The sequence below is a fragment of the Felis catus genome, chromosome E1 (genome assembly GCF_018350175.1).
Source record: "Felis catus isolate Fca126 chromosome E1, F.catus_Fca126_mat1.0, whole genome shotgun sequence".
Taxonomy (NCBI): Eukaryota; Metazoa; Chordata; class Mammalia; order Carnivora; family Felidae; genus Felis; species Felis catus.
This window is the reverse complement of record NC_058381.1, coordinates 42,158,948-42,185,624: the sequence shown is the minus strand read 5'-3', so window position 1 is coordinate 42,185,624 and position 26,677 is coordinate 42,158,948. Positions and strand designations below refer to the sequence as shown.

At 53.5% G+C, this 26,677-nt stretch overlaps 2 protein-coding genes across 2 annotated transcripts in view; both read left to right on the top strand.

Annotated features, from left to right (window-relative positions):
* The window catches only part of TMEM101 (transmembrane protein 101), a 41,023-nt gene extending 22,506 nt beyond the window's left edge, over positions 1-18,517 (top strand). The window contains exons 4-5 of the mRNA XM_023243624.2: positions 14,945-15,048; positions 18,370-18,517. Of these exons, the coding sequence (XP_023099392.2) occupies positions 14,945-15,048; positions 18,370-18,502 (237 nt within the window). The 3' untranslated portion in view covers positions 18,503-18,517. The remainder of the gene's footprint in view (positions 1-14,944; positions 15,049-18,369) is intronic.
* Positions 18,518-18,626: 109 nt separating this feature from the next.
* PYY (peptide YY) lies at positions 18,627-20,510 on the top strand. Its single transcript, XM_023243717.2, has 5 exons — positions 18,627-18,799; positions 19,230-19,358; positions 19,702-19,889; positions 20,003-20,083; positions 20,262-20,510. Exons 3-5 carry the CDS (start codon positions 19,702-19,704, stop codon positions 20,284-20,286), a joined length of 294 nt encoding a protein of 97 aa, XP_023099485.2. The 5' UTR covers positions 18,627-18,799; positions 19,230-19,358; the 3' UTR covers positions 20,287-20,510.
* Positions 20,511-26,677: the final 6,167 nt, after the last annotated feature.

Genomic DNA, 26,677 nt, shown 5'->3' with positions numbered 1-26,677 from the left:
AGAAGTAATTAAGCCACAGAGCAGCAGGGGTTGCAGGGAGGGAGGCCTGATTTCCTGGGGTGGCTCCTGGTGCAATTAATAAGCGTGGAGGCGGGGAGAGCTCTGCACGGTCTGGGCATATTGGTAATAGAGACATGGCTTCAGGACCACAGTCACCTACATCTGTGCTGACCCCCACAGGCATGGACACAGAGGCCCGAGGAATGTGCGGGTGTCTGGCTCCAGGAGGACGGCCTGAGACAGAGGAAAGAGCTTGGGCCTGGGGCCAGACTGGCCTGAGCTTCCGCCCTGGTGTCCGTTTACCTGCTGTGGGACCTGGGGCAAGGTGCTTAACCTCTCTGAGCTTCAGTTTCCTTATCAGTAACACGGAGCTGACAACGCAGACCTTATGGGATGGCCATGGGGAGTAAATGTAAAATGCTTAGCAGTGTGCCTAGCTTGCAGCAGACACACGGAGCTGGGATTCGAAAGCCAGTTTGTGGCGGCTGGGCACGACAGTGCATCCACCCGCGAGCGGGGCACCGGATGGAGGGGCAGGGGCGCACAGGCTCCCTTGACAGTGGCACACGGTTCCGAGTGCTGGGGCAGGCGTAACAGCCGTGGGTCGGGTTCATGGCCACCTCCTCTGTGTTTCTGCTCCATTTTCTGTGCTCCTTACAATGACCTTGCAAGGGTATTATTCTTATTCCCATTTACAGGTGAGAAAACTGAGGCTCAGAGAGGCAAAATCAGTGGGCTATAGACTTGAGATTCCACTTTAGGCCTGTCTGGGGCCACAGTCCTCAAATGACTCTTCCCTTTGGACTGCAAGAAACCCGGGGAGAACCACGGGAGCAATGGGGGCACCTAGCCTCCTCCTCAGACACCCCAAATGCCATCCCTCTGGGACAGACACTTGGGCATATGTCTTCAGGAGAAAAAGACCTGGGCGCTCACCTCCCTTTATGGGCCAAGGGCCCACCGTGTTGCCCAATCCTGGCCAATCTTGAGTCTTTGCTCCTCCCAGGCGCTGAGCCTGGCGCAGGCGCTTTCCTTGCTGAGACCACAGCCCTTCTGGGCTCTGGTCTTTCCTCCGGTCTCATTCCTGGCTAGAGGCTGCAGGGGGGAGGGGGAGGGGGCTGGGCTTTGGGACTAGGGTGGGAAGGTGTCAGTGGAAGACATTAAGTCATAGTCCTGGGGCCCACAAGATGGACGGACAGGGGACAGGGAGCTGGGGGACAGGACGAATTCCCGCCATGCAGAAGGCAGGCAGGAAAGAAGGGGATGGCAGCAGGTGGGGTTCGGGTGAGACACCCGTGGGCCAGGGTAGAAGTCCCTGCGGGGGTGGGGGAGGGGGGGCGGGGAGGTGACCAGCCTGGGGCAGCTTTCAGGAAGTCTGGGGCCCTGGGAGGAGGAAGTGGGTCTTCTTCCCCCAGAGCAAACTTCAAAAGTACGGTTCCCTGGCCCGGGCTAGGGTGCCGAGAAAACAAAGAGAACAATGTTTGATGGGTTATACATTTTTTGTGTTCTTATTTCTTTTGTTTTTAATTTTCTCAGTTACAACTTTTCTGATTATAAAAGTAATATCCATTGCAAACTATAAAAATTCCGTAAAAATATAAAGAAAAAATCACCTGTAGTTCCATCCCAAGAGACAACTATCCTTGACATTTTTATGTATAGAATATCTCTGAGGGATTTCCTTCCATGTATAGGCATATATATATATATATATATATATATATATATATATACCCACATATATGTATATATACATATATGTATATATGCACGTATATGTGTTTGTGTATATATGTATATACACATCTGTGTATATATGTACATACACGTATACGTGTATGTGTATATGTGTATACACATATACATGTATATATACACATATATGTATATACACATATACATGTACACGTATATGTGTATGTATACACATATGTATATATGTATATATATGTATGTATGTGTATATATACATATATATATGTATATATATACACACATATATGTGTATATATATGTATATATATATATATGAGAAAGAGAGAGAGGGGGACTTGGAGCCTTTCTGTATGTGTTATTTTTTTTTAATTTTTTAAAAAATTGATTTAAATAATCTCTACACACAACATGGGGCTGGAACTCACAACCCTCAAGATCAAGAGTCGGATGCTCTTCTGACTGAGCCAGCCATGCACCCCTATACAATTTTTTAAAGTTTTTATTTTGAGAGACAGAGAGAGAGAGAGTGTGTGTGTGTGTGTGTGTGTGTGTGTGTGAGTGGGGTAGAGGGAGAGAAGGAGACAGGAAGAGAACCCCAAGCAGTCTCCGTGTTCAGCTTGGAGCCGGCCAGGGGCTCGATCCCATGACCCTGGGATCATGACCTGAACCAAAAGCAAGAGTCGGATGTTCAACTGCCTGAGCCACCCCAGGTGCCGCTACAATTTTTTTTTTTTTGTACTCAGCTTTTTTCACCTGTAAGCATATGTCCTAAATATTTCCATGTCGTTCAACAATTTTCAAAACTGTGATTTTTAACGGCTCCATTAACATAGTACATCTTTCATATGTGTCATAGTTTACCCATTGTTGGACATTTGGGAATTTTGTGTTTCCCTTTTTGTGTGTGTTTTGTTAATTACCGCTGTGCTGAGTATCCTTGTACTTAACCTCTGGCTATATCTACTGTTACCTTCACAGAAATAGAAACCTGGATAAAAGGTAGACACCCATTACCCTAAGCCAGCGTTCTGAAAATTCTCCTGCAGGTCTCATCTCCAGTGTTTGCAAAGGGGCTGGTCATAGCCTGGGCAGCACTGGGTATTATCATTGAAAAAAAATCTTTGCCCCCAATTTTTTAATAGGAAAAAAAGTATCTCTTTCTTTTAATATGTATTCCTTTGATTAATAGTGAAATAGAATCAATATTTTTCACATTTTTTGGTGACTTGACTATTGTCCTTGCTCACTTTTTTTGAAGTTTATTTATTTATTTTGAGAGAGAGAGAGAGAGAGAGAGAATCCCAAGCAGGCTCTGCACTGTCAGCCCAGAGCCCGATGCGGGTCTCCATCCCTCAAACCGTCAGATCATAACCTGAACGGAAACCCAGAGTCAGACACTCAACTGACTGAGCTACCCAGGTGCCCCACCTTTGCTCGCTTTTTAAAACGGGGGTCTCGGTCATTTTGTTATTGATTTGTAGGTACTCTTCATATATTCCAGATCTTAATTAATGCTTCTTTAGTTTTATATGTTGTAAATACATTCTCTTAATTTCAAAGCCTGCCTTTTCACTTCGTTTTTTTATTAGATAGAAAAGTGTTCCATATTAACGTAGTCCCACGTACACAGTTTTTAAAATATTTATTTTCTTTGTTTTGTATTTAGGAGGGCTTTTTCCTTTTTCATTATGAAAGTCATATAAGCACTTTCGTACAAGTTTGGAAGAGTAACAAAGTCATGCCCAGAACCACCGCCTCATGCAACCAGACTGGATTTAATTAAGAGCAAAATCGAGATTTAACGATCTGGCCAGGTCGCTGGTCTAGACTTAGGCGATCAATTTCAGTGACCTCAGCGCCCCGACTGTGTGCCTGACAGCCAGATGCCAGCTGCCTCCCCCGATGTGCCTCCGCGTCTTCCTCGGTGAACTCGGTTAACCGCGGAGGCTGGACTAACTCGCTGGTCTCTTAGGAGGAGGCCAGGGTAGGCTCTGGGTTCAGAGGGTGCCAGGTTCAAATCCATATGCTAAGGTTTCGAACCTAAGTAAGTTTCCACCTCTGCAAAATGGGAATAATAACAGTACCTACTTCCCTGAATTGTTGGGAAAATGAAATCAGATGCTTGTAATGCTTCTCAGGCAGCCCTGCGGCCCAGTTAAGCCTCAATCAAATTACATACCTCCTCCTACTACTGTAATTCCTGACGAGTCTCCTGCTCCCACCCATTGGGAATCCAGGTCAAGACATGGGTCCCTGGCTGTGTCGTCGCTGCCACAAGGGGAAGGTGGCTCAGGGCAGACAGGGCTGGGAGCCGAGGCCCTGGGAGAGGAGGGACGAGGGCTGATGGGTGGGAGCTGGGCAGCCGCGACGCAGGGCGCTGGGGAGGCTCCAGCCTCCCCGGGTCGGGGCCCTCCTGTGACCCCATCATCTTTCCGGATCCGCGGGCCGATCGGAGGCGGCGGGGTGCCGGGAAGTGGGGGGTGCCCTCTGCTCCCTCCGGTCCTTATCAGCGCTGGCCGGATGAGCGCGGCGGGGCGAGGGGTTCCGGCACGGCGCGCTGATGTTGTTGCGGGAGATAATGTGTTTGCGGGAGATAAGCGCTGCGCGGCAGCTTTCCGGCTCTGTACACAGACGCCACTTAGCTGTGCAAACACCTGCCGCTCGCCTCGGGCCGGCAGCCGGCGCAGGACCCCCCGGGGAGGGTGGGGCGTGCGTGCGACCGTCGAGGAGGTCAGCCAGCGGCCGGCAGGGTGTGGGGTGAGGGGTGGGAAGGGTGTGGAGTGGGTGGACCGGCACGCGGGTGTCCCTCTGCAGCATCTAGGTCCCCGAGGGGTAGAACTGGGTGCGTGCTTGCATGGGAGGGTGGGCAGTGGGTGCAGATGGGCATCTGAAGGACTCTTCCCCTGATGTATGAACACCCCCCACCCCTCGCGGAGTAACAACCCTCACACCCAGCAGTGTCGCCTCCAGCCAGGCCCCTGGGATTAATCCACCCCTCGGTATCAGGTCTCACCTTCGTCTCCTTAGGGGCCAGGCACCCAGACCCGTGGGGTCCCAAAAGCCAGTGGCCTCTGGCTGTATGTGTCCTGGCAGGGCTGGGTCTGTGCTACACTGATCAGCCTCCAGAGCTGGGGGCTAAGTTGGGGAGGGGCCTCCCTGGGAGAGCCCCTGGAAGGTGACCACGCCCTCTCTCTGCCTCCTTCATCCCAGGGCTGTAGCTCTGCCCCCTAAACCCTCCTTGGCTCCCTGTTTTCCACTCCCAGCTGCTTTCAGGACCTCAGCACGATGCTGGAAGCCACACTCGGTGCCACCACCATTCTTCTCCTTCTTAGTTCACCCTGTGCCCAAGGTTGTCTGAGGGACAAACCGTCTTATCTAGGTCAAAATGAGCAGCTGCCCCCAGACCAGGGAAGCCTACTGAACAGACTGGTCCTAGGTGTTGAGCCCAGACGCCCAGTGGAGCACAGAATCTAGCTTGGCCCAGCCTCAGGCATACGCCTTACTGACATCTCCTTAGCTTGAAAGACTGTCCACGTGTTTCTGCCACATGCCCAAATCTGTTCTGTTCCCTTAGTACTCCTGCTTTGGCCAGAACCTTGGCTAAACCTTCTGTTTTTGCCCGACTCCTGCCTGAGAGCAAAGCCACCAAGTACTAGCATACAGGTTGTGCACTGCACAAGAGCATCGGATCTCGGGCACCATTCACACTGTAGACATAGAGTAGTGTATATGAGCATGTGGTGATCTCCTCATCAAGTCCTTGATCAGGCCCAGCTGGTTAAGATTGGGTGACGTCAGGGAAGGCAAGTCACTTTACCTCTTTGTGTCCCGTATCTTTGTCTGTGAAATGGAGACTCATTCATGTCTTTGTCCAACACACATTTACTGAGGCTCTTCCCAGCCTGGCACTGGGCTGGACTCCACGATGGAGAGTAGTAAGTCAAGGGCACTGTAGGCGAGGTGCCCACAATCCAGGCGTCAGATGGGCAAACACCTCTGCCCTTTCGATGCAGGGTGTTGAGGGCTATGCTTTTGGGGGGGGCGCCCAGCCACAGAGCAGGAGTGGGGGTGACCTCGGGGAGGGTGGGGGGCTTTAAATATTGACGGGAGCCGTGGTTGCTCTTCCCCAGAAAGATGTCCCTTCATACGAAGTTTGGGCGGGTCTGTGGTGCCTGTGGCCGGGGCAGCTGGCTTAGAACGGGCTTCAGGCCAGGGTCCTCCCGGCTGGGGACAGCAGCCCCTGCGTCTCATAAGGTGCAAGGGGGTGTCAAGGAGAGGCCCCCGGAACCCTAGTTTCCGTGCAGCTGGCCTGGGCCTCGGTCTCCCCGAGAGGCGCCAGGAGGGCGGATGGTGCGTTGTTTTCTGTTTTCCCCGGCTCTGCTGTCTCCTCCCCGCTCCCCTCATGGATGACACAGACTGAGTCACACTAATGGCTTTCCACGGAGCCCTCAGAACTAATGAAGCTGCTAACAAGTGATTGAGCAAATGAGTCGACAGCACTTTACCACTCCACCGAGGGCCACGGAGCAGGCCACGGGCTGCACAGGGGACGTGGAATGGAGTAGGGGTGAAGCCTGTCACTGGGCTGGGCGAGGGAGGTAAGGGGGAGACAGGGAGATGCCAGAGGTTCTGGGTGAGGGAGGAGAGGATGGTGTGTGGACAGGGAATTGGCGAGAGCTCTGGAGAGGGAGGGGGAGACGCAGGGGGCAGAGATGTAGAGAGAGGAGTGGAGGGGGTATTGGGTGTCAGGGGCTGGGGTGAGGGACCCCCTCTCTGCTGGGCACTGGGGGAGGGGTGCAGAGATAGGAAGCCCAGGCCTTGGCCTTGAGACCACAGTTTGGGTGGGGAGGGAGACAGGTGTATCCAATTTTTTTATGTATCAAAAGAAGCCTGTGACACGGGCTTTGTTGTTGCCTTTGTGCAGCGAGGTTCAGAGAGGTCAAGCAACTTTCCCAAAGTCACCCAGCTGAGATGCAAGCGAGATTCAAACCCAGACCGGTCTGACCCCAGAATCCGTGCCTTTTCCACCACCCTTGGTGCGCAAGTGTGTGGAGGGGAAGACATGATCAGAAACCACTAAGGACAGATTACTCTGGGTTGATCTGATTTGCCTCATTAATGGAATTACTTGGACGGAGGTGGGGGAGGTGCTATAGACTCCTTGTGTCTGGACTTCAGCAAGGCGCTTGGCCAAAATCTCTCCTGACATCCCGTGGACACGAGGGTGATGTATGGGTGAAATGGCCCAATGGCTGAAAGAATTGCTAATTAGATGTGGGGCCGTTTCTAAAGACAGTTGATGGCCCAGCAGAGGCTGTCGGTGGGAGAGAGTGACTTTGAACCATGGGACTCTGTCTTTGGTCCTGTTCTCCCTCACAGTTGTTGTTTTTTTGTTTTTTTTCCTTTTCCCCTCCCTTGTATTTATGTTTCACTATCCAGACAATACATGTCTATTGTAGAAAATTACAAACTATGGATAAGCAAAAAGAAAGAAAAAGCATCCTGGATCTCACTAAGAACAGTCCCTGAACGGTCTTTTCAACTTGCCATAACTTTGAAATTTTTTTGTTTTATTTTTGTTTTTTCTTAAAAAAAAAATTAAAAAAAAATTTTTTTTCAACGTTTATTTATTTTTGGGACAGAGAGAGACAGAGCATGAGCGGGCGAGGGGCAGAGAGAGAGGGAGACACAGAAAGGGAAACAGGCTCCAGGCTCTGAGCCATCAGCCCAGAGACCGACGCGGGGCTCGAACTCACGGACCGCGAGATCGTGACCTGGCTGAAGTCAGACGCTTAACCGACTGCGCCACCCAGGCGCCCCCCGCCAAAAATTTTTTTTTAATGTTTATGTATCCCTGAGACAATGCGAGAGACAGAGTGCAAGCAGGGGAGGGGCAGACGGAGGGAGACACAGAATTCGGAAGCGGGCTCCAGGCTCCGAGCTGTCAGCCCAGGGCCCGACGCGGGCCCGAACTCACAAACCGTGAGATCATGACCTGAGCCGAAGTCGGACGCCTAACCCGATTGAGCCACTCAAGCGCCCCACTTTGAAGTTTTTTTGTAATGAAATGTTGAGGATAAAAAAAAAAAATTCCTAATAAGGGGCCCCCAGCTGGCTCAGTCGGACGAACATGTGACTTTGGATCTCGGGGTTGTGCGTTCAAGCCCCACATTGGGTGTAGAGCTTTCTGAAAAATAAAATCTTAAAAAAAAAATCCCTCCACAAAACATAACTCTCTGTTCACATTTAGGGTGTATCCTGCCAATCTCTTTATTGCAAATAATAGCCATAAAGCGTAGCATTTTATCGGGCATTTACAACGGTGCCGAACATCTTACAGACACCATATTAAATCATCATAACACTTTATGGCTAGTTTTACGATCTACTTTTCACAGATGACAAAGCCGAGGCTCAGAGATGAGGCAGCTTGGCCACGGAGGTAGGACCGGAAGGAGCACAGTCTGAACCAGGATTTGCCTGGCTCTGGAGCTGAACTCCGAGCTTCTAGAAGACCCCACACTCTCTAAATGCACCTGGACCCTCTCCCCACAGTCTGTGCCTTCTCACTTCACCTCCTCCTGGGAGCTGTTTGCACCTGATGATCATAAATCTTCATGACCTCACGAAGGCACAGATCCCAGTGAAGCGGGATATTCTCCTGGTCTTTAAGTCGCCCCAGCCGGCATTTCTCCTGTGTTCCTTATACGGGCAGGTGCCTCGGCTTCGAAAAGACAGGAATTTATTTGAATGCTTTTTGAAAGCTTACTATTTACCACGCACTGTGCTGAGCTCTTTAGAGATAGTAACTTTAAGAAAGTGGTTAAAAAATTAACGTACGCTAAAATTGACTTAAAAAATTTTTTTTAAACATTTATTTATTTTTGAGAGACAGATAGAGACAGAGCATGAGCGGGGAAGGGGCAGAGAGAGAGGGAGGCACAGAATCCGAAGCAGGCTCCAGGCTCTGAGCTGTCAGCACAGAGCCTGATGCGGGGCTCGAACTCATGAACCAGGAGATCATGACCTGAGCCGAGACTGAGTTGGACGCTTAACCGAGTGAGCCACCCAGGCGCCCCTTAAAAATTTTTTTTGATGTTTATTTATTTTTGGGAGAGAGAGAGAGAGAAAGTGAGCAGGGGAGGGCAGAGAGAGAGAGAGACAGAGACAGAGACAGAGAATCCGAAGCAGGCTCCAGGCTCCAAGCTGTCAGCACAGAGCCTGACGCAGGGCTCGACCTCATGAACCATGAAATCATGACCTGACCTGAAGTCGGAGGCTTAACTGATTGATCCACCCAGGAGCCCCTGATCTGTTCTTTATCACCATAGTTTTGAGAATGTCTTATAACTGGAATTACACGCTATGTGACCTTTTGAGACAGCCTGTGCACTCAGCCTAATGCCATTGGCATTAATCGAATTTATCCTGCATCTCAAGAATTCATTCCTCTTAATTGCTAAGTAGTAAATATCCCAATATACGAATGTAACGTGACTTGTTCATTCAGTCACCCGTTGAAGGACATCCGGATTGTTTCCAGCTTAGGGCAATTATGAATAGAGCTGTTGTAAACATTCGTGTACAGGTTTCTGTGTGGACACGTGTATTCTCTAGGATAAATGCCTTGCAGTGGGATTTCTGGGTCATACAGGGTCTAAAGGTTCTAAAGTTTAACTTTAGGAGAAAATGCCCATGTCTTTAGACATCTGTCTGAAGAGTTTCCTTCAGCAACTCTTTGAGCGTAGATATGCCAGCTGCAAATGCTCTTAGCTCTTTTTTTCACTGAAAATTTCTTTTTTTATATAAAGATTTTATTTTATTTTATAATTAAAATTTTTTTAATGTTTATTTTTGAGAGAGACAGAGACAGAGTGCAAGCAGGGGGCGGGGCAGAGAGAGAGGGAGACACCGAATCCGAAGCAGGCTCCAGGCTCCAAGCTGTCAGCACAGAGCCCGACGTGGGGCTTGAACCCACGGACCGCGAGATCTTGACCTGAGCCGAAGTCAGAAGCTCAACCGACTGAGCCACCCAGGCGCTCCTTAAAGATTTTATTTTTAAGTAACCTCCGCACCCAACGTGGGGCTCGAACTCACAACCCCAAGATCAAGAGTTGCAGACTCCGCAGACGGAGCCAGCCAGGCGCCCCTCGCTGAGGTTTTCCTAACCTCACTTTCATTATGGAAGATATTTTCACTGGATATGGAATTCTGGGTTGACAGCTTCTCTCAGCACTGGAAGAATGTTATTCCACTTCCTTCTGGTCTCACAGTTTCCGGTGAAACATACAAGGTCGTTTGCATAGTTGTTTCCTGATGAACAACTTTTTTTCCTTGGCCGCTTCCAAGAGTTTTTTGGCTTTGGCTTTCAGGGGTATGAGTGTGATCTTAATTTGTCCTGGTTGGGTTTGCCGAGGTTCTTGGATCTGTAAATTTAGGTCTTTTGCCAAATCTGGGAAGTGAAGTTTTCAGCAATTATTTCTTCAAACTTTTTTTTTTTTTTTTTTTGGTAGCACAATTTCTCCCTGCCTTCTGGAAGAACCATAGGTTTACTGCTCAGGGCCCGACCCATGGAGTACAGCTGAGGGGGTGAGCTCAGCTCGTGAACAACTTGGCCAGGTTGCTCGGCCCTGTGTGTGATTTCTTTCGTGCTTCTCACTTCCCGGGACTTCCCTTCTTCGTTCTCCAGGGAGAAAACGGGGTGGGGGGGGTGCTTGAGTCACCGTCTCTGCTGCACACTTCCTGGGACTGTGCCCGGGTTCAGGCTCACCCCTATCCCCTTGGGACCGTAGCTCTTTGATCAGAGGGAGAAGTTTTCCTCCCTCAGAGGTTAAGGTGTCAGTGGGCTCACTGTCACCACTGCCACTGCCATGGAACTGTCGCGAGGGGTGGGGGGGGGAGGGCTGGGGCAGGAGAGAGGCAGAAGAGAAAACCAGGGGCTGCACTACTCTGAGTGTTAGACCCCCCCCCCTTTCGCCCCTCGAGGCAGAACCAGAGCGTTTCTGCGGGCGATCTCTCTCGTCACCGCAGTGCACGCTCTGGATTCCCGGCTGTCTCGTGTCCAGGCTTCCTCAATTTGGCTTAACTGACTGAGCCACCCAGGCGCCCCCGGGAAATTCAAGATTAAGACACTGATAGGTGCAGGGTCTGATGAGAACCCCCTCCTGGTTCATGAAGACTGTTCTTGTGTTACTCATGTGGCGGAAGGGCTGAGGGACCTCTCTGGTGTCTCCTTCGTGAGTCCTCATAACCTAATCCCCCACAAAAGGCCCCAAGTCCTAAGAGCATCACCTTGGGGGTTAGGATTTCAACATACGAATATTTGTTTCTCTTTTTTAAAAAATGTCATTTATTTATTTTTAAGTTTCTTTATTTCTGAGAAAGAGAGAGAGAGATACAGCATGTGAGCAGGGGAGGGGCGGAGAGAGAGGGAGACACCGAATCCGAAGCAGGCTCCAGGCTCCGAGCTGTCAGCACAGAGCCTGCCGCGGGGCTCGAACTCACGGATCTCGTGAGTCTCGGATCATGACCTCGCCCAGGCGCCTGTCCCCATACGAATCTTGAAGAGTCACAGACATTCAGCCCGTTGCAAGTAGGCAGACGATAAACATAATAAATAAGTTATTATATAGTGTGATAGAAAGTGGTAAGTGCTGTGGAAAACAATCGGGCAGGTGAGGAGGATGGGGGGGCTGTGGGGAGGGTTGGGTGTATATTTATTGGCACGGAAGGAGGTCTGCAACGTATTGTTGAACGACAAACGTAGGCCAAAACCCAGCATATCCGGCATGTTGCCCTTTATACCGATGGATAAAATGTGTTCTACAAGCATTAAGCGGGGGGGGGGGGAGCCCCCTCAGCTGTGATTTCAACTGGCTTCTTCGTATTCCAGGGGAATATCACAGAATAAAGTTAAACCCTTTATGAAGAATTCCTCTGTGGCTCCCCCCCCCCCCCGCCCCCGCCCAGTTCCGAGACCTGTTGCTCATTCTTTGATTTGCACGGCTCTGTCTCCAGACTTCCGAAGAGTCATTCAAGCCATTTGTGGTTTCCGGGGCCGCTGCCTGAAGCGATGGGGATCCCTGGAGATTTGGGGGTTAAGTCAGGGGCCAGCTACCGATTTGACCTCTCTGTGCTTCCACTCCATCTTCCCCCCAAATGGGGCTAATTATGTCTGCAGTGGAGACTGAGCTCATGTATGGCAGCACTTGAGAAATCTTGATTCATTATTTATTTATTTGTTTTCAATGTTTATCTATTTATTTGAGAGACAGAGAGAGAGCAGATTGGGGACGGGCAGAGAGAGAGAGAGAGAGAGAGAATCCGAAGCAGGCTCCAGGCTCCAAGCTGTCAGCTCAGAGCCCCATGCGGGGCTCGAACCCATGAACCACGGGATCATGACCTGCGCCGAAGTCAGACGCTTAACCGACTGAGCCCCCCGGGGGCCCCTGAATCATTATTTTTGCTCTCTAGGTGACATGGAGTTCTAGATGACTGGGAGACAACCAAATGGATACGTCTGGGACAGAGGGTCATATGGGTCAGGCGCTCAGCACAGGAGCAGGTGACAAAGATTTGGGGATTCTTAGCACAGGGGGCTGTGGCATAATAAGAAATATATATTTGGTCTTCGTCCCGAGCTCCTGAGACAGAGCTCCTAAGTCTCTTGGCATTTCCCGGGTGAAAGGAGTATCTTTTGTTTTAATGAGGTGCCTCTTGGTGAGTGGGCCTCTAGATAGCTTCGGGTGGGGGCTGGTCGACAGAGACACCAAGCCTTGCCCGGAAGCCTGGAACTTCCAGCCCCACCCCCATCCCCAAAGAGGGCAGTGGCTCCTGCGCTCAGGACCCTTTCACACCTTCCCCTACGTCCCTCTTTGTCTGGCTGCTCATTTGTATCCTTTAGAACATCCTTTATAATAAACCAGGAAATGTCAATCAAGTGGGTTCCTGAGTTCTTTGAGATGTTCTAGCAAATTGTCAAACCTGAGGAGAGGGCCGTGGGGCCCAGATTTATAATCAGAAGTCCAGGAGGCTCGGGGCGCCTGAGTGGCTCAGTCAGTGAAGCGTCCGACTTGGGCTCAGGTCATGATCTCACGGTTTGTGAGTTCGAGCCCCGCGTCGGGCTCTGGGCTAACAGCTCAGACTGGGGCCCGCTTCAGATTCTGTGTCTCCCTCCGTCTGCCCCTCCACTGCTTGCACTCTGTCGCTCGCATTGTCTCAGAAATAAACAAACATTACAAAAAAAAAAAAAAAAAAAAAAGCAGTCCAGGAGGCTCAGGACTTTTGGTGGCGTCTGAAGTAGGGGGCAGTTCTGTGAGACTGGACCCGTCAGCTGTGGGAGCCCTGCCAACCTGACGTAGTTCGCATCAGAATTGAGTCAACTTGTCCAGCACCCACCTGGTGTCAGGAGGATCAGAGCATTGGCTGTGGAGGTTGGAGAACACCACAGAGGGGGGTTAAAACCAGGGGGTGAGGGGGAAAGATGATATCCTCATGGTGAGGACCTCGTATCCTGACCTCCTTCCCGGTGAAGAATGACCACATGACCAAATTCTGGCCACTGGTGTAGGAGCCGAAGTAACATGTGCAGCTTCCTCGCTTAATTAATTATGAGAGAGAGAGAGAGGGAGAGAGAGAGAGAGAGAGAGAGAGCAGGGGTAGAAGGGCAGAGGGAGAGAGAGAATCCCAAGAAGGTTCCATGCTGTCTGTGCGGAACTCCATGCTAGGCTCGATCCCATGACCCTGGGATCATGACCTGAGCTGAATTCAAGAGTCGGCCCCTCAACGAACTGAGCCACCCAGGTGCCCCCACCATTGTCTTTTTATTTTATTTTATTTATTTTATTTTTTTTAATTTTTTTTTTCAACGTTTATTTATTTTTGGGACAGAGAGAGACAGAGCATGAACGGGGGAGGGGCAGAGAGAGAGGGAGACACAGAATCGGAAGCAGGCTCCAGGCTCTGAGCCATCAGCCCAGAGCCCGACGCGGGGCTCGAACTCACGGACCGCGAGATCGTGACCTGGCTGAAGTCGGACGCTTAACCGACTGCGCCACCCAGGCGCCCCACCATTGTCTTTTTAAAAGGAAAATCCTTGCTCTCTACTTCCTCTTCTCATTCCCATGAGCTGGAGTGTGGATGGGGTGGGGGGGGGGAATGCGGGGAGTGAGCCTTCTCCCACCATACAGATGAATGCAGCAATCTTGGGGTAACAAGACAAAAGGTGCCTGGGCTCCTTGTGGGTCAGAGCCAGGACCAGAGCCCTACCTCTGGACCATCCACCAGCTCAGACCCTTTTATGAGAGGGAAATAAACCTCCATGGTATTTAAGCTCCCACTATTTGGTCTCTGTTCAGGCAGCTGCACCAATATTTTAACTTAATATTCCCACTCGTTCACTGATTCAACAGCCATTTCCTGGGTGGCACCACGTGAGACATCCAGAGTCACAGATACAAAGTCTCAAACGGCCTGGGTTAGAATTGCTTCTTCCCAGAATCACGTCACTTTCAGGACCCGAGTTTCTGTGCCAGCAGCACGGGCCTCCTGTGACTGTAGGTCCCCGAGACGTTCCGGACTCAGGCCGGGGGCTCATCCCCAGGAACAGGAGCATTTATGCGGTGGGGGGGGGGGGGGTGTGCACAGGCCTTCTGGGCAGGGGCCGGAGCCTAATTCAACGTTTCGGCAATTCTCCGTTCAGCCTTTTCAAAGCCCCCAACTTAGTTTTCAAGGAAGTGACTCTTTCAAGTGAGCGCATCACATTTCATTAGTTTGTATAATATTTAATTGAATTACACGGTAATAGGATTATGTGATTATAGGATTACAGTGACAAGTATACCTGGCTGAAAGAGACTCGAGATGCGGCCGAGTCTTGGTAAACAAGCAACTCAACCCCGGGGTGGGGGCAACTGAAGTACCTGCTTTTTGAGACCACGGGGTCGGCGAACCGTGGTCCCGCGGGTCTGTTTCGGTTACGTCCTGAGTACAAATGGCCTCACAGTGGATGCTTTTACATTTTAGACGGTTGGAAAAAACAATCGAAGACTATTTCATGACGCGAGAATGACGTGAAATTCAATCTTTAATACCCACACATAAAGTGTCATTGGAGCACAGCCACGCCCACTCGTTTCTTTTGCATAGTTTTATGGCTGCTTTTATGCTATAGTAGCCGAGTTGAACCGCTGAACAGAGACTAAAATATTTACTGTTTGATCCTTTACAGAGAGACTTTGCTGATACCTGTTCCAGAGAGAAGCCTGGGTCTTGGGAATCCACCATGCCACAGGCATCTGTCGCTGCGTTTTATAGAAGGACCGACAACTCTGGGTAAGGGAAGGTCTCCTAGGAGCAGTCCTGTCGTAAGAAGTGACAATCCTTTCTTTCTTGCCATTACTACCTCCCCAACCCACCCCCTAGGTATAACCAGACTCCAAGGTGTGACAGCTTCACGCCTTGACTCTGGCCAAGAGCCAGAGTGTTTTTAGGCAACAGGACATTTACACTCGTGACAAAATGAACAAGCTTGCATTTCGATAAGCACCATCATGGTAGCCAATGTTTTCCTGGGCTACGGCTAGTCATCAAGGTGACACGGAGAGTTTCACATGGACTAATAAATGAGGAGCCTTAAAAATCAGAGAGCAGACAGGTCCACTGCCTAGCTACTGTTGGCACCCATTGATTTTCTGCTGTCTCCTCCAGGGGACTTTCTTGGCTAGATGAAAGGTTGTCAGCACTGTCCGGACATAATTGCAAGTCATGGGGAATGTACACCTATGGGGAGTGTGTGTGTGTGTGTGTGTGTGTGTGCATCCGTGACACCATCGAGTCATAGCTGGATTATTGCAGCAGGTTCTTGACTGGCTTCCCTGTTTTCTCTTCTCCTCCCCCTCCTCCTCCTCCTCCCTCCTCCTCCTCCTCCTCCTTCTTTTCTTTCTTCTTCTTCTTTAAAATGTTTTATTTATTTATTTATTTATTTATTTTTTGAGAGACAGAGTGCGAGCGGGGGAGGGACAGAGAGAGAGGGAGACACAGAATCCGAAGCAGGCTCCAGGCTCTGAGCTGTCAGCACAGAGCCTGACGTGGGCTTGAACTCCCAATCCGTGAGATCATGACCTGAGCTGAAGTTAGATGCTTAACCGACTGAGCTACCCAGGCAATGCGCCCCCGCCCCTTTTTAAAGTTTATTTATTTATTTTGAGAGAGAGAGCAAGCAGAGGAGGGACAGAGAGAGAGAGGGGAAGAGAGAATTCCAAGCAGGTTCTGCACTGTCAGCGCAGAGCCCAATGTGGGGCTCAAATTCACGAACCTCGAGATCATGACCTGAGCCCAAACCAAGACTCAGACGCTTAACCAACTGAGCCACCCAGGAGCCCCAGGGCCTTCCTGCTTCTGACCTTGCCCTCCAGTCTATTCTCAAGGATTTTGCCTTTTGGTTCACTGTCCTGTCCTCTGTGCTCGTCATGGTGCCTGCCACTGAGGAGGGGCTTAATAAGGGCTTGTTGAATGAGGATTGACTCTCTCTTACTGCATGGCAACTTGCTGTCCCTAGGACCTTGGGCCTGAGGTCTTGCTGAGGGTGGAAGGCAGTGGTCTAGCACTGCCCAGTACGTGGTATATCACAGAGGGCCTTTGTGTGGGGGAAAGTGGGGGACGGTGGGTGCGTGGTGCGGTGGGGTACAGAATGCTAAGCCTCTGGGGATGCATGGCACGGGTCATCTTATCTTGATGAGTGACCCTTGAGCCCACTGGGTAAGGGGACTGCTCAGCTGGGGTCCAAGTTCCTGGCCTCCCTGATCCCTGGAGTGGCCTTGCTAGGTATTCTGGGAACGGGGATCAAGGCAACCCCAGTGATTCTGCCCCCGCTACCCTTTGAGGACAGGTTGGAGGCAGATGCTGGCCGCAAGTCTACAGTAACCATTATTTTGTAGTTTCTCCTTTTATGAATATCAGTCCCCCCACCTCCCAGACATGTCTAATAGCAACTGAGTCATGGGTCAATGATGGTGGCGGGTGTGTGGGTGGGTGGGTGGGGGTAACTGAGCCTATTGATCGAGGGCTGAGACATCCTCCCCACTAATGAACAAGTTAATAAACTCTTCAATGAGGAGGTGGTGATTAATGAACCAATCGGCTTGCCCTGTAATTGGGAAGTGGAATCAGAGGGCGGGGCGAGACGGAGGGAGGTTTGTGTGGTGTGGGAGGCTGGCTCCCGGTCCGCCCTGAGGGACCTTCTCGGGTCCCTCTCTCTTTCACTCTAAACGTAAAGAGGGAAGCGACTTCTTTAGGGGTGGTACCCTGAATCCGGGCCTTCCCCAGTGCCTTCTGGCTCCTCTGTTTCTCCTCCGCTCCCACCTATTCTCAGACTCCGTATTCCCGAAGGCATGAGAAGGTTCCAGGAAGGCCACCATTTCCCTTTGGGCATTTCACAATCCCTATCATCTCTCTCTGCCTGGGATCAGTACACTAGAAACCCCCTGTCACCACCCCAGCTGGTGCCGCTGTGTCCCCAACCCCCATACTCTCAGATATCTTGTCCCCTTTAGCCCGTAGGGTCTTGTCCAGGCTCTGACCCCTGGGTTACAGCTGCCGTAACCAGCCCCCCTGGCTGTCCTTTCCATCCCAAGGGTGAGCACCTGCCTCTGTCTTTCCATGGCCATCTGGAAGAGTGTTCTTTTATTTTTGCTGTCCGCTCCCCCAACTGGACCCAGGCTTATCCCTCTGTTTTCCTCCCTGTCCCTGTGTCCTGGGAACTCTCCAGGCTGGGGCTCTACGTGGATCGTGGAGTGCCTCCTCCCTTGGTTTGGGGCTCCCCAGTGATACTGCTGCTCCCCTCCCCTCGGACTGGGGATCCCCAAGGGTATGGCTATGATTCTCCTCTGAGACTGGGGTTCCTGGAGAACAGGGCCAAGACCTGCCCTTGGGGTGAATGATTTTTCTCCTCCCTCTGAGTATAGGGTCTATGCCCTCTTCCGCCTCCACACTCAGCGTGCTGCCCTGGCCTTTCTTAGGGTGTGCGGGGGCCCATGGGGCCTGACTAGTTGATAAGGAGCCATTTCCGGAGAGTGCAGGTGATTGAACCTGTAAAAAGATGATTGAGGGAGCCTTAGACTCTCCACCTTGAGAGAGCTCTAAAAATAACACCCACGGCCATCTGTCCTAGAGGGCGGAGGGGCTGGCCCACAACCAAGATGGCCCCTCCTGTTCTCAGGGGCCGATGGGACAGTGGGAAGCACTGGGGGCTCTGGCCAGATGGGGGAGGGGAGACCTGGAAAGGGCTTTATGGAGAGACTCCCCAGCAACCCCCTTTTTCCAATGGGGGCACGTAGGTCCGATGCGGCTGGCCTCTCCGAAAGGGGAGCAGGCCCCCAAATTAGCCTCCCCTCCCCTTCCCCCATGCCCACCTTCTGAGCCCTGTGGTTGATCATTCCAGGTAGTGAGCCTTTCCGCCCCTCGGCCGAGAGGGCCCTGCCCCAGCCCTTTCCTCTTGTTTGCATCCTGGGTTCCCTCCTCTCTCAGAGCTTCAGTTTCCTCATCTGTAAAAACGGGGATAAACTCAACTCATTGTGTCGTCGCGCTGAAATCCTGTTCTGCCCAGTGCACAGTAGGTGCCTGATAAACAGCGGGCCCTTCCTCTTTCTTTCAAAGGCCCTGGGTGAGGATCTCGGCCTCAGACCCCGGTGGAGACGGCAACGGGCTGGGGAGAGTGGCACGTGCATGGACATCACTCAACCTGAGAAGACAGCAGAGCCTGGATAACACCTGGATGGGGAAGGGGTGAACTGCTTTGGAGGGGATCTCTGTGCCAGGCCTGCTCGGGCCGGGGCGGGGGGGGGGGTCTGTGTGTGTCAGGCTGGATGTGCAGGTGTCAGACTCAGCTGCTTCTGGGGGAGGACTGGCCTCTGCCTCCTCTCAACTCTTCCCAACTCTTTCACAGAGAAGGGACATGGTGGGGTGTCCAGAGAGGCCTCTCCTCCAGGATCATAAAGGTCGAGAGTCATGGTCATGGCTCCTACCCCACCTCCAGTAGAAAGAGGCTTTCCCCACAGATCCTGCCACTCCTCAGCCCCTCTCCAAGGTATTGCTGAGCGAGGTTGCCTTTTCCACGGAATGGTCACAGGTCCCACTGGCTGGAGGTCAAGGGTCCGGTCTGTGTCCCTTATTCCCACCCATGGGCAGGCTAGGGAAGATACAATCTCATCCCTGGCCTTAGGGGCTGCCCCGGGAGTCTAGATACAAACGCTTCACCTCCTCAGGAGGCTACACCTGCTGTTGGGGGGCTGTGGGGTGAAGATGGGGCTCAGGCTCTGTCCAGAGTCTGAGTTTGAGCCTGGCGGCTGCCCCCTCATCTCCTACAAGGTGGAGACATCACGCACTGTCTGGGTGGAAGCTCAGCGGTCTGGCAGGGGTGGAGGCAAGGAGGAGGAAGGGCCCTCCCCATGCCTCGAGCTCCCCCCCCCCCCCCCCCCCCCCCCCCCCCGCTCCTCGGACTCCCCCTCCCTTCCCAGGCCGGGGATATAAGCCCCGCAGGGAAAGCGCTGAGCAGAGGAGGAGGCCACAGCCCGACCTGCAGCAGTCCAGCCCTTGGGACTCCTCTCGCCTTCCACCTGCTCATCTCCGCTTCCAGAACTGTCGCCGTGAGTGGCCCGGGACCAGGAATGGCCTGTTGCCGGGGAACCCGGGCTGTATTGTGGGGAAACTGAGGCTGGGATGGTGGAAACTGGGGCTGAGTGGCCAGCATAGCCCTTTATCTCTAGCACGGGCGGGGGGTGGGGAGGCCGGCAGGGCTTATGCCTCCCTGACAGGGAAACTGAGGCACAGATGGGGCAGTGCCGCAGAACACACGGCGAGCCAGCAGCTGAGCCTCGGTCCGTTGGCGGTCCTGCACAGGCCGGGAAACGTGGGCCCCGACGGCAGGCCTCCTCCCGCCGTCGGGTGTCGAGGCGGGGGATGGCCCACGACCCACTGCCCCCTCTCCAGATGGTGACCGTGCGCCGGCCGTGGCCCGCCGTGGCCACAGTGCTGCTGGCCCTGCTCGCCTGCCTGGGGGCGCTGGTCCACGCCTACCCCTCCAAACCCGAGGCTCCCGGCGAAGACGCGTCGCCGGAGGAGCTGAGCCGCTACTACGCGTCGCTGCGCCACTACCTCAACCTGGTCACTCGGCAGCGGTGAGCGCGTGCGCCGGCCTCCGAGCCGGGTCCCTGGGGCTCCCGCCCCCTCCGCCCCCTCCGCCCGGGGGCGTGCCCACGCCTGACCCCGCCCCCTCCGACCCCGCCCCCAGGTACGGGAAACGCGACAGCCCGGAAGCGGTCCTCTCCAAACTGCTCTTCCCCGACGGCGAGGACCGCCAGGTCAAGTCACGGTAAAAGCCCCCCCTCCTCCCCCCCCCCCCCCCGGCCATCCGTCTTGTCCCCTAGTGCTCGGTCTGGGATGTGCGGCCCCACGGAGCCCCCACCCTGGCCCCACCACCTGGCGTTTTCACGCCTGGATCCGAGGCCGGCTCTGGGCTCTGGGCGATTCCTTTCCTTTCCGTCCTACAGGCCAGAAGGCGCGTACATGTGGTGACGACCCCAAGGCCTCCTGGGAGACATGCCGACTGCACCGACCTCGTTTGCATGTGTGCTCCTGACCCCGGAACCTGGGTTCCTCTCGCTGCCTACTGTGCCTGGGAGGGGGTGGGGGTGCTGGATGGGGTCTTCATCCCATTTCTCCGTGCCCCCGGCCCCTGGGCTGGAGGGCTGTGTGTGGTCTTTCCCTGGTCCCCAAATAAAGAGCAAATTTCACTGAAACGGAATGTGTGCGTATTTCCTTTCCCTTCTCCTTCGTGGAGGTGGCATCCGGGGTGGGGGGGAGGGGAGGGTGGAAGGATCGGAGAAGACTGGGCGCCCCAGACAAAAGACTTCCCAGGACAGGGCTGGGAGCTCCCCTGGGCTCTGAGCTAAGAGAAGACACTGTGGCCCAAGCAAGGGGCCTCGGTGGCACTCTCCTATTGGGTTGGAAGTGGGGCAGGATGAAAGTTCCTGACAAGGGGCAGGGAGGGGCCGGAAGGAGAGCTGGGACAGGATGGGGGGCTGGGGTGGAAGGGAGCTGGCGAGGCAGCCTAGGAGAGTGGCTGGGAGCAGAGATGGGATCCAAGATGGGACTGTGGAGGAAGTCATGGGGCAGGGGGTGGGGTTGAGGTGGGTGTATGTGTGCTAGGGGGAGGGGTCATTTCTCACATCTCCCATTCCCTGGACACGAGGGGCAGTGGGAGTGTGGAGGGTGCCCTTTCCTTAGCAGTGCCCTCCCCCACGTTGCTGAATTCCCACTCCATGGCTAAGTCACTAACTGTGCTTTCCTAGTGACAAGGCTATGGGGACACCCTCCAGTGCTGCCCCCCACCCCGCCCTTCTCTAGACTGGACACTGAAGGCTGAAGGCGCTTGGGACGTCTGAACTGGAGTCTGACCCAAGTCCCTGACCACTCTGTACGGATGACAGGAGAATCCCAGAGCTTGCCTGCAGGCTGATCTTCCCTGATACCCTTCCTTCCCAGCCCCTTTCGTCCAGGAAGCCTTCCTGATTGTCCCTGATCTGCACACTTCCCTCTGAGGCAGCCCAGCTCTCATGGCCGCTGCTCTGTTCTGTCCATGTTGCTGTGCCTGGTCTCCCTGCTAAGTCTGAGGAACCCCTGAAGGAGAGGCCTATGTCTGCCCGCTCAAACACAGCCTCCTCCATCTGTGGGTTCTCACCTGGGCGTCTGGGGCAGCAGGACACGGACAAGCCCAAGGCAGGGAGCTGGGGGTGGGGGTGTGGCGGAGCATTGGATTGAAGCCCAAACCCCAGACCCAGAGAGGGTCAGAAGGTCGGGAAGGCTGCGTGCGTCACTTTGGAGGTAGGGGTCTCGCAGGACTATTTGCACTTAGGTGGCTATGGGAGGAGAGAAGATCCTAGGGGGCCGGGGCTCTGACTCTCTCCTCTTCTGTGCTGCTGCCTCAAGTGGAGCCGGAAGGGTGAAGTGAAGGCAGGCCCGGGGCCTGGTGCACATCGCAAGCGATGTGGACTCAGATGCTCCAAGCCTTTGTCCAGGCCACTCTCCTGCCTGCAGGGAAGGGTCTGGAAATCAGCTTCAGGGTAGTTAGTATTCACCTCCTCCCAGAAGCCTCTCCTGATTTCTCGGGGGTAGAGTTAGCGTCTCTGGTTCCGTCTCCCTACTCCCCTGTCACTAGCCGCTAGCCGCTTCCCGTGTCATTTTGCCCCCCTCTTCTCTCCTCCCATCCCACTCCCTCCGCACCAGGAGAGGAGGGGTGGGAACACAGAATGGCTGCCAGGAGCCTTGGTTCATTCTGTGTTGTCAGAGGAGTGGGACGGTGCGTGCCTGCGTCGGTGTCCATGGTCGCCTGGCTGGCGGCCTGCCTGGGAGAGCTTTGGTCAGTTTGAGGCTGAGGGAAGAGACCCCTGCTGTGAATTATGTACGACCACAGACCGTTTCAGTTTGACACGTCTGGTTGACCGCCAGTGACAGGGGTGCACCTGTTCCCTTGGAGTATTGAGCCGGTGGATTAACCAGACCCCACCCATGTGGCAGCCGGAGGGGCCTTAGATGTGATATGAATGGTGACAATAATAGCTACCTTCTGAAAGAAGCACTTACGTGCTCTAGCACCAAGCTATTTGTCTTACGCACACCGTATTGCTAGAATATTGATTTGGCTTTTTAAATAGAGGGAGAATCAGCAGTGGCTTGAACAAGACAGAAATTTCTTTCCTCTTTTTTTAAAAAAAAATTTTACTGTTTTATTAATTTTTGAAAGAGAGAGAGAGAGAGAGAGAGAGAGAGAGAGAGAGAGAGAGAAAGTATGAGCAGGGGCGGGGGGTGGGCAGAGAGAGAGGGAGACACAGAATCCGAAGCAGGCTCCAGGCTCTGAGCTGTCAGCCCAGAGCCCGACGTGGGGCTCGAACTCACGAACCGTGAGATCATGACCTGAGCTGAAGTTGGCTGCTTAACTAACTGAGCCACCCGGGCGCCCCAGAAGTTTCTTTCTCTTTTATATAAAATTTAAGTGGCATCTGGGGAGTCGGCAGCTCCCTTCCCCGAGGACATCCGAAGCCCAGGGTCCTATTTTGTGGCATCCCAATGCCCTCCTCTACATGACTGAAGATGGCCCCTCACCCCCTCTGTGTTCCAGTCAGTGGGAAGGGAGGGAAAGGGAAAGTGCAGGCGGGCTGTCACTATGCTGTGTCACAGTGACCCTCAGACTTAGCAGTCTCAAACACCCTTTCCTTTCACTCATGCTTTTGTGGGCCAGGCTTGGAAAGGGCTCTGCTCGGCACCTGTCACTTGGAATGTTTCACGCAGTGACAGTCAGAGGCTGGCTGGGGCTGCGGCCGGTTGAGGGCACCCCTGTGGCTGATGCCCAAGAAGTCTTCCTCGTGTGGCCACTGCTGGCTGCTGGCTGGGGGCTCGGCTGGGTCTGCTGACCCCGCACCTGCACGATATTGACGGGGTAGTGGGACCTACACGGTAGCTGGCTCCCCCAGGGTGAGTGCTCCAGGAGGATCCAGGAGGATCCAGTGACTGCGGATTCCTGGGGCTGCTGTGACAAAAGACCACAAACCAGGTGGTTTCCCAGCAGTCCTGGAGCTGGGAAGTCTGGAACCAAGGCTTTGGCAGGGCTGTGAGGGAAGGGTCTGTTCCAGGCCTCTCTCCGTGGCTTGTAGACAGTTTCTCTATTTCTTCACCTCGTCTTCCCTCTCTGCACATCTGTTTCTGTGTCCAAATCGCCCTTTTATTTAAACACAGCAGCTGGGGCGCCTCGGTGGCTTAGTCGGTGGGGCGTCTAACTTTGGCTCAGGTCACGATCTCACAGTTCGTGGGTTCGAGCCCCGCGTCGGGCTCTGTGCTGACAGCTCAGAGCCTGGAGCCTGCTTCGGATTCTCTGTCTCCCTCTCTCCTGGCCCCTCCCCCGCTCACACTCTGTTTCTCTGTCTCTCAAAAATAAATAAATGTTAAAAAAAATTTTAGAAGAAAACAACACAGCAATCATAACAGAATAGGGGTCCACCCTGCTCCGGTCTGACCTCACCTTAATTAGTTACATCTGCAATGACCCTATTTCCAAATAAGGTTGCATCCCGAGGTACCGGGAGTTAGGATTTTGACACATGAATTTGGGGGTGGGGACACCATTCAACCCATAAACGACCGTCTTTTATGACCTGGCCTCATAAGCCACATATCACCTTTCCAACTCTGTTGGTCAAAGCGGTCACAGGACCTCCCACATTCGAGAAGAGGGGACACGGACCCCATTGTAGAACTACACACGGGCTAGGAAGTATTTCTGTGGTCATTTTTGCCACAATCTTCCTTGGGACCCCACGTCCACTCCTAGAAACAGAGCAGCACGAGACACGTAAACGCGCGTCTCATTGGTTAACACTTAGTCACGTGACCCCACCTCACCGGGAGAGCAACCCAGGAAAGGTCTTTAGCTGGGTGGCCCTGTGCCCAGCTCAAGCTCTTTTATTATTATCTTTATTTAAAAAAATTTTTTTTTTTGTTTAGCGTTTATTTTAGGGGCGGGGGGCGGGGATGCAGAGAATCCTAAGCGGGCTCTACCCCGTCAGGGCAAGGCCCGATGTGGGGCTTGAACTCACCAACGCATGAGATCACGACCTGAGCGGAAGTCAGGCGCTCAACCCACTGAGCCACCCAGGCGCCCCTCAGGCTCTTTTATGGAAGGCAGCTGTCCTGGTCACTATACCACCAACGCCCCCAAGCTCTTCTGTGATGGAAAGAGGAGAGAGTGAGTATTGGGGCAACTCGTGTTATCTGTTACAAACACGATCTCCTTTGAACACCGTCTGGAAATCATCTGGGTCCATCTCTTCATCAAGCAGGTGGGAATCCTGAGAGTCTGAATCTGAGCTGTCACACGGGGCTCTCCCCCACGACTCCTTCAACGGCAGGGAGCCCACGGCTGGTGCAGGGGCCTCAGAGACAAAAGATCTGGATTCGCGGCAGGGCAGCCCATGGCTGGTGCAGGGGCCTCAGAGACGAAAGATCTGGATTCGCGTCCCGTCTGCCATTAGCAGCCGTGTGACCTCGGCCTCATCATCTCATTTCCCTGCGCTCATTTCTTCACCGGTCATTCGGGGAGACTTACACCTTGAACGATAATAGTGACAGTTCGCTACTTTAAGGGGACTCAGAGAGGTTATGTACTTTGCCAAAGGTCACACAGCTGCTGGGTGGTGGAGCTCGTGAGGAGTAACTACAGCCCAGGTCAGCTGGGCACAGCCTGGCACAGGCTTATTAACACCCTCTGTTATCCTTCACTCTTCGCTTCCACTTCCAACCCTTCTCCAAACTGCTGTGACAACTCTCCCTTCCAACTACCCCAAGGGAAAATCCCCCTCCTTCCCCATCCAGCCCCCGCTTTCAGAAAAATCTAGGCTGACGAGGATAGGATTTATGTTTGCAGGTGCTGTGGGCAGGGAGGGGAAAATACTGAATTCTGTGCTGCAGGGCCCTGGGTGCAGATGGAGTCCCCCCGGGGGGAGAAAAGTGGGGGGCAGAGTCCAAGCTCCAAATGGGTGACCTGAGCCCCTAGTCGGGCCTGAGTTGATTTCGAGGGTGTGGGAAGGGGGCTCAAGGCGTGTGCGTGCTATCTTCAGCCTAAGGGTTTCTCCAGGGAAGAGGGGACCCCCTGGGTTCCTGGCATCTGGGGGCAGCCGCCTTTCCGCACCTTTGCTGCGACCACCCAGTGCGGGAAAGAGGCATTGGCCTAAGAGCTGGGCCAGGCCGCTTTGGAGGCAGCCTTGGGACAGGTGGTCATGGAGGATGCGAGGCTTGTCAAATTCCTGCCCTTGCGGTCCTGTCGCCTATGTGGGGACCCCCCATCCCGCTTGCGACCACGCCCTCGGCCTCACCCTGGGACCCCACGTGTTCCTGGGGTGTTCCTCGCCTAGTTTCAGCCGAGCCCTCACCCCACCCCCAACGCTGCCCAGTGGCCATCCTCCCCGTCCTAGAGGGCATGGGGGTGAGCAGGCGGAGAGTGGGGTTTTCATCTTCCTTCAGTCTGCCTGCCGGGAAGTACTCGGGGCCTCCTCTAAGCAGGGCTCCACAGCAGCCTTTGGGCCTATGAAGACGAGTGAGAAGCGTAGCTCAGTTCTGGAAGTGGCCATACAGCTCAGAAAGCACATCCACAGCCTTTTTCTCTTTGTCCCAACACCCCGGAGAGGACCCAGAAGGGGAATCTGTTGTTCGCAAAGGAGAAAAATGAAAGCTATAGGTTCGGTTGACGTGGTGGAATACACGTCATTTCGTAGGCACAAGACACAGCTCTACATGGCTCTGGCACTCAGGTCAATCCCCAGATCTACCCTCTGTCCGAAGGGGCTCCGTCCTGACGGGGGTAATGGCAAACAGGTCCCACCAGGCTGTGATCTGGCCGGAGGCCAGGCCCTCCGAACTAGGGTTGGAGCCTGGCGCCCCCTGGTGGCACAATGCAGCCTCTGCCGCCTCGCCACCCTCGTTTTGCAAAGGGGGCCCCAGGGCCAGGGCTTGCCCAAACAGACGCACCTCCCAATTTGCTTTTGGGATGTAAGCTGTCGTCCGGTGAAACATTATTGTTCTTCTTGTTCCCAGAAATCAGAATTGAGAAAAACAAGGGGCGCCTGGGTGGCTCGGTCAGTTAAGCGTCAGACTCTTGGTTTCAGCTCGGGTCATGATCCCAAGGTGGTTGGTGAATTCGAGCCCCGCTTGGGGCTCCGCGCTGCCAGTGTGGAGCCTACTTGGGATTCTCTCTCTCTGCCCCTCCCCCACTAGCTCGCTAGCGCGCTCTCTCTCCCTCTCGGAATAAATAAAAACTTAAAAATAAACAAAAGAATTGAGAGAAACAAGGCAGAACACTGACATTTACTGAGACTTGCTTTTTTATCCTCAGTCTTGCGGAAAATCAAAACTCAGGCGG